This window comes from Taudactylus pleione, unplaced genomic scaffold, assembly GCF_031769625.1.
Source record: "Taudactylus pleione unplaced genomic scaffold, aTauple2 ptg000800l, whole genome shotgun sequence".
Lineage (NCBI taxonomy): Eukaryota > Metazoa > Chordata > Amphibia > Anura > Myobatrachidae > Taudactylus > Taudactylus pleione.
Window position 1 is genome coordinate 1,215,236 of NW_028285202.1, and position 13,673 is coordinate 1,228,908.

A 13,673-nucleotide genomic window follows, 5' to 3' on the forward strand; every position below is an offset into this window, starting at 1 on the left:
TATATCCCCTCTATACAGCCCACACACATATCCTCCATAAGCTATCCTACCCAATTACATCCCCTCTATACAGCCCACACACATATCCTCCATAAGCTATCCTACCCAATTACATTCCCACTATACATTCCACACATATCCTCCATAAGCTATCCTACCCAATTACATCCCCTCTATACAGCACACACATATCCTCCATAAGCTATCCTACCCAATTACATCTCCTCTATAAAGACCACATATATCCTCCATAAGCTATCCTACCCAATTATATCTCCTTTGTACAGCACACACATAGCCTCCATAAGCTATCCTACCCAATTACATCTCCTCTATACAGCACACACATATCCTCCATAAGCTATCCTACCCAATTACATCTACTCTATACAGTCCACACATATCCTCCATAAGCTATACTACCCAATTACATCCCCACTATACAACATACACACACATATCCTCCATAAGCTATCCTACCCAATTACATCCCCTCTATACAATATACACACACATATCCTCCATAAGCTATCCTACACAATTACATCACCTGTATACAGTCCACACACATATCCTCCATAAGCTATCCTACCCAATTACATCCCCTCTATACAGCACACACATATCCTCCATAAGCTATCCTATACCAATTACATCTCCTCTATACAGCCCACACATATCCTCCATAAGCTATCCTACCCAATTATATCCCCTCTATACAGCCCACACATATCCTCCATAAGCTATCCTACCCAATTACATGCCCTCTATACAGCACACACATATCCTCCATAAGCTATCCTACCCAATTACATCCCCTCTATACAGCACACACATAACCTCCAGAAGCTATCCTACCCAATTACATCCCCTCTATACAACATACACACACATATCCTCCATAAGCTATCCTACCCAATTACATCCCCTCTATACAACATACACACACATATCCTCCATAAGCTATCCTACCCAATTACATCCTCTCTATACAGCACACACATATCCTCCATAAGCTATCCTACCCAATTACATCCCCTCTATACAACATACACACACATATCCTCCATAAGCTATCCTACCCAATTACATTCCCTCTATACAGCCCACACATAATCTCCATAAGATAACCTACCCAATTACATCCCCTCTATACAGCCCACACATAATCTCCATAAGCTATCCTACCCAATTACATCCCCACTATACAGCACACACATAATCTCCATAAGCTATCCTACCCAATTACATCCCCTCTATACAGCCCACACATATCCTCCATAATCTATCCTACCCAATTATATCCCCTCTATACAGCACACACATATCCTCCATAAGATATCCTACCCAATTACATCCCCTCTATACAACATACACACACATATCCTCCTTAAGCTATCCTACCCAATTACATTTCCTATATACAGCACACACATATCCTCCATAAGCTATCCTACAAATTACATCCCCTCTATACAGACCACACATACTCTAAATAACCTATCCTACCCAATTACATCTCCTCTATACAGATCACAGATATATCCTCCATAAGCTATCCTACCCAATTACATCCCCACTATACAACACACACATATCCTCCATAAGCTATCCTACACAATTACATCCCCTCTATACAGCCCACACACATCGTCCACAAGCTATCCTACCCAATTACATCTCCTATATACAGCACACACATATCCTCCATAAGCTATCCTACCCAATTACATCCCCTCTATACAACATACACACACATATCCTCCATAAGCTATCCTACCCAATTACATCCCCTCTATACAACATACACACACATATCCTCCATAAGCTATCCTACCCAATTACATCCCCTCTATAGACCACACACATATCCTCCATAAGCTATCCTACCCAAATACATCCCCTCTATACAGCACACACATATCCTCCATAAGCTATCCTACCCAATTACATCCCCTCTATACAACATACACACACATATCCTCCATTAGCTATCCTACTCAATTACATCCCCTCTATACACTCCACACACATATCCTCAATAAGCTATCCTACCCAATTACATCCCCTCTATATAGCACACACACATATCCTCCATAAGCTATCCTACCCAATTACATCCCCACTATACAGCACACACATATCCTCCATAAGCTATCCAACCCAATTACATCCCCTCTATACAGCACACACATATCCTCCATAAGCTATCCTACCCAATTACATCCCCTCTATACAACACACACACACACACATATCCTCCATAAGCTATCCTACCCAATTACATCCCCTCTATACAGCCCACACATAATCTCCATAAGCTATCCTACCAAATTACATCCCCACTATACAGTCCACACACATATCCTCCATAAGCTATCCCACCCAATTACATTCCCTCTATACAGCCCACACATAATCTCCATAAGCTATCCTACCCAATTACATCCCCACTATACAGCACACACATAATCTCCATAAGCTATCCTACCCAATTATATCCCCTCTATACAGCACACATATATCCTCCATAAGCTATCCTACCCAATTACATCCCCTCTATACAGCCCACACACATATCCTCCATAAGCTATCCTACCCAATTACATCCCCTCTATACAGCCCACACACATATCCTCCATAAGCTATCCTACCCAATTACATCCCCTCTATACAGCCCACACACATATCCTCCATAAGCTATCCTACCCAATTATATCCCCTCTATACAGCCCACACACATATCCTCCATAAGCTATCCTACCCAATTACATCCCCTCTATACAGCCCACACACATATCCTCCATAAGCTATCCTACCCAATTACATTCCCACTATACATTCCACACATATCCTCCATAAGCTATCCTACCCAATTACATCCCCTCTATACAGCACACACATATCCTCCATAAGCTATCCTACCCAATTACATCTCCTCTATAAAGACCACATATATCCTCCATAAGCTATCCTACCCAATTATATCTCCTTTGTACAGCACACACATAGCCTCCATAAGCTATCCTACCCAATTACATCTCCTCTATACAGCACACACATATCCTCCATAAGCTATCCTACCCAATTACATCTACTCTATACAGTCCACTCATATCCTCCATAAGCTATACTACCCAATTACATCCCCACTATACAACATACACACACATATCCTCCATAAGCTATCCTACCCAATTACATCCCCTCTATACAATATACACACACATATCCTCCATAAGCTATCCTACACAATTACATCACCTGTATACAGTCCACACACATATCCTCCATAAGCTATCCTACCCAATTACATCCCCTCTATACAGCACACACATATCCTCCATAAGCTATCCTATACCAATTACATCTCCTCTATACAGCCCACACATATCCTCCATAAGCTATCCTACCCAATTATATCCCCTCTATACAGCCCACACATATCCTCCATAAGCTATCCTACCCAATTACATGCCCTCTATACAGCACACACATATCCTCCATAAGCTATCCTACCCAATTACATCCCCTCTATACAGCACACACATAACCTCCAGAAGCTATCCTACCCAATTACATCCCCTCTATACAACATACACACACATATCCTCCATAAGCTATCCTACCCAATTACATCCCCTCTATACAACATACACACACATATCCTCCATAAGCTATCCTACCCAATTACATCCTCTCTATACAGCACACACATATCCTCCATAAGCTATCCTACCCAATTACATCCCCTCTATACAACATACACACACATATCCTCCATAAGCTATCCTACCCAATTACATTCCCTCTATACAGCCCACACATAATCTCCATAAGATAACCTACCCAATTACATCCCCTCTATACAGCCCACACATAATCTCCATAAACTATCCTACCCAATTACATCCCCACTATACAGCACACACATAATCTCCATAAGCTATCCTACCCAATTACATCCCCTCTATACAGCCCACACATATCCTCCATAATCTATCCTACACAATTATATCCCCTCTATACAGCACACACATATCCTCCATAAGCTATCCTACCCAATTACATCCCCTCTATACAACATACACACACATATCCTCCTTAAGCTATCCTACCCAATTACATTTCCTATATACAGCACACACATATCCTCCATAAGCTATCCTACAAATTACATCCCCTCTATACAGACCACACATATTCTAAATAACCTATCCTACCCAATTACATCTCCTCTATACAGATCACAGATATATCCTCCATAAGCTATCCTACCCAATTACATCCCCACTATACAACACACACATATCCTCCATAAGCTATCCTACACAATTACATCCCCTCTATACAGCCCACACACATCGTCCACAAGCTATCCTACCCAATTACATCTCCTATATACAGCACACACATATCCTCCATAAGCTATCCTACCCAATTACATCCCCTCTATACAACATACACACACATATCCTCCATAAGCTATCCTACCCAATTACATCCCCTCTATACAACATACACACACATATCCTCCATAAGCTATCCTACCCAATTACATCCCCTCTATAGACCACACACATATCCTCCATAAGCTATCCTACCCAAATACATCCCCTCTATACAGCACACACATATCCTCCATAAGCTATCCTACCCAATTACATCCCCTCTATACAACATACACACACATATCCTCCATTAGCTATCCTACTCAATTACATCCCCTCTATACACTCCACACACATATCCTCAATAAGCTATCCTACCCAATTACATCCCCTCTATATAGCACACACACATATCCTCCATAAGCTATCCTACCCAATTACATCCCCACTATACAGCACACACATATCCTCCATAAGCTATCCAACCCAATTACATCCCCTCTATACAGCACACACATATCCTCCATAAGCTATCCTACCCAATTACATCCCCTCTATACAACACACACACACACACATATCCTCCATAAGCTATCCTACCCAATTACATCCCCTCTATACAGCCCACACATAATCTCCATAAGCTATCCTACCCAATTACATCCCCACTATACAGTCCACACACATATCCTCCATAAGCTATCCTACCCAATTACATCCCCACTATACAGCACACACATATCCTCCATAAGCTATCCAACCCAATTACATCCCCTCTATACAGCACACACATATCCTCCATAAGCTATCCTACCCAATTACATCCACTCTATACAACACACACACACACACACACATATCCTCCATAAGCTATCCTACCCAATTACATCCCCTCTATACAACACACACACACACACATATCCTCCATAAGCTATCCTACCCAATTACATCCCCTCTATACAGCCCACACATAATCTCCATAAGCTATCCTACCCAATTACATCCCCACTATACAGTCCACACACATATCCTCCATAAGCTATCCTACCCAATTACATTCCCTCTATACAGCCCACACATAATCTCCATAAGCTATCCTACCCAATTACATCCCCACTATACAGCACACACATAATCTCCATAAGCTATCCTACCCAATTATATCCCCTCTATACAGCACACATATATCCTCCATAAGCTATCCTACCCAATTACATCCCCTCTATACAGCCCACACACATATCCTCCATAAGCTATCCTACCCAATTACATCCCCTCTATACAGCCCACACACATATCCTCCATAAGCTATCCTACCCAATTACATCCCCTCTATACAGCCCACACACATATCCTCCATAAGCTATCCTACCCAATTATATCCCCTCTATACAGCCCACACACATATCCTCCATAAGCTATCCTACCCAATTACATCCCCTCTATACAGCCCACACACATATCCTCCATAAGCTATCCTACCCAATTACATTCCCACTATACATTCCACACATATCCTCCATAAGCTATCCTACCCAATTACATCCCCTCTATACAGCACACACATATCCTCCATAAGCTATCCTACCCAATTACATCTCCTCTATAAAGACCACATATATCCTCCATAAGCTATCCTACCCAATTATATCTCCTTTGTACAGCACACACATAGCCTCCATAAGCTATCCTACCCAATTACATCTCCTCTATACAGCACACACATATCCTCCATAAGCTATCCTACCCAATTACATCTACTCTATACAGTCCACACATATCCTCCATAAGCTATACTACCCAATTACATCCCCACTATACAACATACACACACATATCCTCCATAAGCTATCCTACCCAATTACATCCCCTCTATACAATATACACACACATATCCTCCATAAGCTATCCTACTCAATTACATCACCTGTATACAGTCCACACACATATCCTCCATAAGCTATCCTACCCAATTACATCCCCTCTATACAGCACACACATATCCTCCATAAGCTATCCTATACCAATTACATCTCCTCTATACAGCCCACACATATCCTCCATAAGCTATCCTACCCAATTACATCCCCTCTATACAGCCCACACATATCCTCCATAAGCTATCCTACCCAATTACATGCCCTCTATACAGCACACACATATCCTCCATAAGCTATCCTACCCAATTACATCCCCTCTATACAGCACACACATAACCTCCAGAAGCTATCCTACCCAATTACATCCCCTCTATACAACATACACACACATATCCTCCATAAGCTATCCTACCCAATTACATCCCCTCTATACAACATACACACACATATCCTCCATAAGCTATCCTACCCAATTACATCCCCACTATACAGCACACACATAATCTCCATAAGCTATCCTACCCAATTACATCCCCTCTATACAGCCCACACATATCCTCCATAATCTATCCTACCCAATTATATCCCCTCTATACAGCACACACATATCCTCCATAAGCTATCCTACCTAATTACATCCCCTCTATACAGCCCACACATATCCTCCATAAGCTATCCTACCCAATTACATCCCCTCTATACAGCACACACATATCCTCCATAATCTATCCTACCCAATTACATCCCCTCTATACAGCCCACACACATATCCTCCATAAGCTATCCTACCCAATTACATCCCCACTATACAGCCCACACACATATCCTACATAAGCTATCCTACCCAATTACATCCCCACTATACATTCCACACATATCCTCCATAAGCTATCCTACCCAATTACATCCCCTCTATACATTCCACACATATCCTCCATAAGCTATCCTACCCGATTACATCCCCTCTATACAGCACACACATATCCTCCATAAGCTATCCTACCCAATTACATCCCCTCTATACAGCACACACATATCCTCCATAAGCTATCCTACCCAATTACATCTCCAATATACTGCACACACATATTCTCCATAAGCTATCCTACCCAATTACATCCCCTCTATACAGCACACACATATCCTCCATAAGCTATCCTACCCAATTACATCCCCTCTATACAGCACACACATATCCTCCATAAGCTATCCTACCCAATTACATCCCCTCTATACAGCACACACATATCCTCCATAAGCTATCCTACCCAATTACATCCCCTCTATACAGCACACACATATCCTCCATAAGCTATCCTACCCAATTACATCCCCTCTATACAGCACACACATATCCTCCATAAGCTATCCTACCCAATTACATCTCCTATATACTGCACACACATATTCTCCATAAGCTATCCTACCCAATTACATCTCCTATATACAGCACACACATATCCTCCATAAGCTTTCCTACCCAATTACATCCCCTCTATACAGCACACACATATCCTCCATAAGCTATGCTACCCAATTACATCCCCTCTATACAGCCCACACACATATCCTCCATAAGCTATCCTACCCGATTACATCCCCTCTATACAGCCCACACACATATCCTCCATAAGCTATCCTACCCAATTACATCCCCTACCCAATTACATTTCTCCACGTCTGCTCCCTTGGGACTCATCTCATTGACTTCCTTGTTCCAACTTTGGCTTTCTTCTGATCCTTATTCAGAGAGGGAGGCTAATGCGATTGAAGCTGCGTTTTCGCATGGCACGCAGCTGAAAAAACATGCTAATAGTTCCAAAGATAACCCGAAGCATTGGGACGCCCACTGCTGTCTTCTCATTTACATACAACGTCACTTACCTGCGTAAATTTCGTTAACATCAACAAACATCGAGCAGCCATCTTGCCTTTGCGGCAGGTCTGACCAGCCACAGACTCGGCAGCTCTCCTGACACGAAGAGAGCTCTCATGCTACATAGGAGATCGCAATTGCATGGTACCCTCTTTACTGCCTGCCCTTAGATCCTCAAGAGTTCACCTGCCCTGCACATTATAAACCCAGTCAAAGGGGCCGTAACCCCCCTAGTGGGGTTCCCAAGTGAAAACCACCAATACAATGGACTGCACGCCTCTGCTCCAGCACGAGTTTGACAAGCAGTTATCTTGTGTATCAATGCAGATTTCACTATAGTTTGTAAGCTTGCGAGCAGGACCCTCTTACCTCTCTTTCTGTTATTACAAAGTCTAATTTTTATTACTGTTTTGATCTTAAGCGCAACAGGATATACTGGTGCTATATAAGAAACTTAATAAATAATAAAAATCACACACCATAGCATATATGTTACATAACAAAGTTGTATTGCCAGTATGCAGCTTGCCTCATATAAAACCAAGAGAAATTATTACTGCATATACAAATATTACTATAAGTGTGCAAGGAGGATCATTGCTTATATCACATGAGGTCACATCACATTTGAGAACAAGAGCAGAAAGTATAATAGGGTCTGATGGCACCTGATGTATGAGATACACCAGAGAGTGCAGGGAGGAGACTGGTCAGATATCTGGGCTGGTAACACACAGTGACATGATGTGAGGGGGAGAGCAGGAGTATAATAAGGGCTGATGGCTCCTTATGTATGAGATACACCAGAGAGTGTGGGGAGGAGACTGGTCAGATCTCTGGGCTGGTAACACACAGTGACATGATGTGAGGGGGAGAGCAGGAGTATAATAAGGGCTGATGCCTCCTCATGTATGACATACACCAGAGAGTGTGGGAGGAGACTGGTCAGATCTCTGGGTTGGTAACACCCAGTGACATGAAGGGAGGGGGAGAGCAGGAGTATAATAGGGGCTGATGGCTCCTTATATATGAGATACACCAGAGAGTGTGTGGAGGAGACTGGTCAGGTCTTTGGGCTGGTAACACACAGTGACATGATGTGAGGGGGAGAGCAGGAGTATAATAGGGGCTGATGGCTCCTGATGTATGAGATACACCAGAGAGTGTGGGGAGGAGACTGGTCAGGTCTCTGGGCTGGTAACACACAGTGACATGATGTGAGGGGGAGAGCAGGAGTATAATAGGGGCTGATGGCTCCTGATGTATGAGATACACCAGAGAGTGTGGGGAGGAGACTGGTCAGACCTCTGGGCTGGTAACACACAGTGACATGATGTGAGGAGGAGAGCAGGACTATAATAAGGGCTGATGGCTCCTTATATATGAGATACATCAGAGTGTGGGGAGGAGACTGGTCAGATCTCTGGGCTGGTAACACACAGTGACATGATGTGAGGGGGAGAGCAGGAGTATAATAGGGGCTGATGGCTCTTGATGTATGAGATACACCAGAGAGTGTGGGGAGGAGACTAGTCAGATCTCTGGGCTGGTAACACACAGTGACATGATGTGAGGGGGAGAGCAGGAGTATAATAGGGGCTGATGGCTCCTGATGTATGAGTTACACTAGAGAGTGTGGGAAGAAGACTGGTCAGATCTCTGGGCTGGTAACACACAGTGACATGATGTGAGGGGGAGAGCAGGAGTATAATAGGGGCTGATGGCTCCTGATGTATGAGATACACCAGAGAGTGTGGGGAGGAGACTGGTCAGACCTCTGGGCTGGTAACACACAGTGACATGATGTGAGGAGGAGAGCAGGACTATAATAAGGGCTGATGGCTCCTTATATATGAGATACATCAGAGTGTGGGGAGGAGACTGGTCAGATCTCTGGGCTGGTAACACACAGTGACATGATGTGAGGGGGAGAGCAGGAGTATAATAGGGGCTGATGGCTCTTGATGTATGAGATACACCAGAGAGTGTGGGGAGGAGACTAGTCAGATCTCTGGGCTGGTAACACACAGTGACATGATGTGAGGGGGAGAGCAGGAGTATAATAGGGGCTGATGGCTCCTGATGTATGAGTTACACTAGAGAGTGTGGGAAGAAGACTGGTCAGATCTCTGGGCTGGTAACACACAGTGACATGATGTGAGGGGGAGAGCAGGAGTATAATGGGGCTGATGGCTCCTGTTGTATGAGATACACCAGAGAGTGTGGGGAGGAGACTGGTCAGATCTCTGGGCTGGTAACACACAATGACATGATGTGAGGAATCTTAGGGACTGATGGTTCCTGACTCCCCCAATGGACAAATGCATTTCCCTCATTAGTCTGCACTGAAAGAGGAGGGTGTAGATTATTGTAGTGACTGACCAACGAGAATATGTGACTTTTCTGTAAAACTTGTTTATTTCTCACCTATGTTGATGTCTGTAGAGATTTCCTCCTCCTTACACTGCTGATCACCCCTCACATACGTCTCTTCTTCTCCCTTTATATCGTTTGCCTTCATATCAGTCACATATGTCTCTTCTTCTCTCTCTATAAATTCTACCTTTATGTCAGTCATATATGTCTCTTCTTCTCCCTCTGTATCTTCCACCTTCATTTCAGTCAGACCTTCACCCTAAATAATCCACAAAACAATAAAATAACTATTTAATGCCTGATGTCTTTACTTGAGACTAAACAGATTAAGATCAGCGTATAAGACACACACAGCTGCTCTACACATCATATAGTGACAGTCAATATATTATATTGGTGAGACCCTAAATCTCATCTACCTGATGTTTCTGTGGGGTCTTGTGATTCTCCTCTGTACAAACCTGGGAATAAAGAGGACGAGGACATCTCTCTGGGGTATTTTTGTTACTGGGTCCATCTGTAAGAGACACACAGTGACTGAGTACATTATATATATATGATTATTAGGTGACGTGTAAATAGTGGGTCCCCATACCTGCTCTCCCCTGTACAATAAATTACAGTCTCCTCTTACCCAGTGATGTGAGGGGCCGGTGATTCTCCATCATCACGTCCTTGTACAGACCCTTGTGTTCCTCTATATACTCCCCCTCCTGCATGGAGACATAGACAGTGACATCCTGACACATTATAGGAACCTGACACACACAATGATACAGTCATCACCCAGACACATCCCCTGGTGTTACTGTATAATGTCCCATTCCCAGCAGTCACCTCTCCAGTCATCACCCAGACACATCCCCTGGTGTTACTGTATAATGTCCCATTCCCAGCAGTCACCTCTCCAGTCATCACCCAGACACATCCCCTGGTGTTACTGTATAATGTCCCGTTCCCAGCAGTCACCTCTCCAGTCATCACCCAGACACATCCCCTGGTGTTACTGTATAATGTCCCGTTCCCAGCAGTCACCTCTCCAGTCATCACCCAGACACATCCCCTGGTGTTACTGTATAATGTCCCATTCCCAGCAGTCACCTCTCCAGTCTCCACCCAGACACATCCCCTGGTGTTACTGTATAATGTCCCATTCCCAGCAGTCACCTCTCCAGTCATCACCCAGACACATCCCCTGGTGTTACTGTATAATGTCCCATTCCCAGCAGTCACCTCTCCAGTCTCCACCCAGACACATCCCCTGGTGTTACTGTATAATGTCCCATTCCCAGCAGTCACCTCTCCAGTCATCACCCAGACACATCCCCTGGTGTTACTGTATAATGTCCCATTCCCAGCAGTCACCTCTCCAGTCTCCACCCAGACACATCCCCTGGTGTTACTGTATAATGTCCCATTCCCAGCAGTCACTTCTCCAGTCATCACCCAGACACATCCCCTGGTGTTACTGTATAATGTCCCATTCCCAGCAGTCACCTCTCCAGTCTCCACCCAGACACATCCCCTGGTGTTACTGTATAATGTCCCATTCCCAGCAGTCACCTCTCCAGTCATCACCCAGACACATCCCCTGATGTTACTGTATAATGTCCCTTTCCCAGCAGTCACCTCTCCAGTCAGCAGCTGAATGATCTTGTTGGTGAGTTCCAGGATCTTCTGGTCATTGTGTCTCTCATGTATCAGTGAGTGAGGTAAAGGCACCGTGATGGAGCCACAGCTGGGGGGTGTCAGATAGTCACCGGATGTCTTTTTCACTACTGTGTAATCCTGTGTATTGAGAAAGACAACACTGAACAGTGAAATAAAAGTCCACCTATTTGGAGTTAGTCTTTTTAGGAAATAATTGAAAAATACAACAGTCTAATCTATAAAGCTGGCCACACACTAGACCAACTTATATCCAACCAGCCAACTTGTTGATTGGTTGGAATGAAAATCTGGTAACGTATTGGACTAACTGATGATCAGCAATTTGCTCCTAAATGCCAGTAAACAGGTGAAAATGGTCGTTCAGACAAGTTTGTTAAATAAAAGAAAAAATATGGTGTGCTAACTGTTCAATTAATGTCTATTGTAAAGACCTGCAGCTGACAGCAGAGGGATTCCTGCAATCATCCCTCACACAAAATAGACAATTCAGTCAGTAAAGCAACGTTCATTATATCGGTTTGCCTCAATGGCATAAGTTGGACATTGAGATCATTTGGTTACATTATTCACAGTCAGTTACCAATGCAAATTGGTTTATTTGATCTGTTTTATTGGTTACAAGTCTGCCAATTGCTTATTTATCATATTGCCATGCGTGTGTGTCAATTTTAATTATTATTTTTTGAACTGCAGTTCATATTACATGTTTAATAAATAATTTTTGTATTCACATATATTAGATTTGTGGTTTGTGTAATAACAGCAGCGCAGACACCTTCTCTCTTTTGTTAAGTTTGTTAAATGTTTGATCTAAACTATTTGTTCAAACAACAGTTTTGGTCCATTTTCCAGTGTTTGGGAGAAAATTGCTGATTGTATACCTTACCAGATTTTCATTCCAAACAATCAACTAGTTGGCTGGTTGGACAGATAATCTTTAGATGTGTGGCCAGCTTAAATCTAATCTATAAGGACAACCCCCATTTTATATGCAACCGGGGTGCATCCTAGAGTTCAGAGCCTCCCAGACCCCCTCACCTCCCCAGTCATGTCCCTGTATTATTACTACAGATTAGGGATGTGCAGGCTCGGATAGGTTTGGATTTTCCCTCCAAGTTCTGATTTTTCCCGCCAAAAATCCGGTCTCAGAAAGAGGCAAAACGTCATCTTTCATGGACAAACATCATCATTCCTGGACAAAAGTCCATGGAAAATGATATTTGTCCATGAAAGATGACGTTTTGTCTCTTTCTGAGACCCGATTTTTGGCGGGAAAATTCGAACCTATCCGAGTCTGCACATCCCTACTATAGATATAAGTGATGTCACTGTGACACTCCCAGATCCGCTCACCTCCCCAATCATGTCTCTGTATTATTACTATAGGTATAAGTGATGTCACTGTGACACTCCCAGATCCCCTCACCTCCCCAGTCATGTCCCTGTATTATTACTATAGATATAAGTGATGTCACTTTG

At 43.3% G+C, this 13,673-nt stretch overlaps 1 protein-coding gene across 2 annotated transcripts in view; it reads right to left on the reverse strand.

The window, feature by feature from the left end:
• The window catches only part of LOC148474916 (uncharacterized), a 38,022-nt gene that overhangs the window by 12,921 nt on the left and 11,428 nt on the right, over window positions 1-13,673 (reverse strand). For both annotated transcript variants that reach the window (XM_088457986.1, XM_088457985.1), the window contains exons 3-6: window positions 12,153-12,311; window positions 11,158-11,236; window positions 10,943-11,040; window positions 10,575-10,782 (exon numbers count right to left, since the gene is read on the reverse strand). In XM_088457986.1, the coding sequence (XP_088314112.1) occupies window positions 10,575-10,782; window positions 10,943-11,040; window positions 11,158-11,236; window positions 12,153-12,311 (544 nt within the window). The remainder of the gene's footprint in view (window positions 1-10,574; window positions 10,783-10,942; window positions 11,041-11,157; window positions 11,237-12,152; window positions 12,312-13,673) is intronic.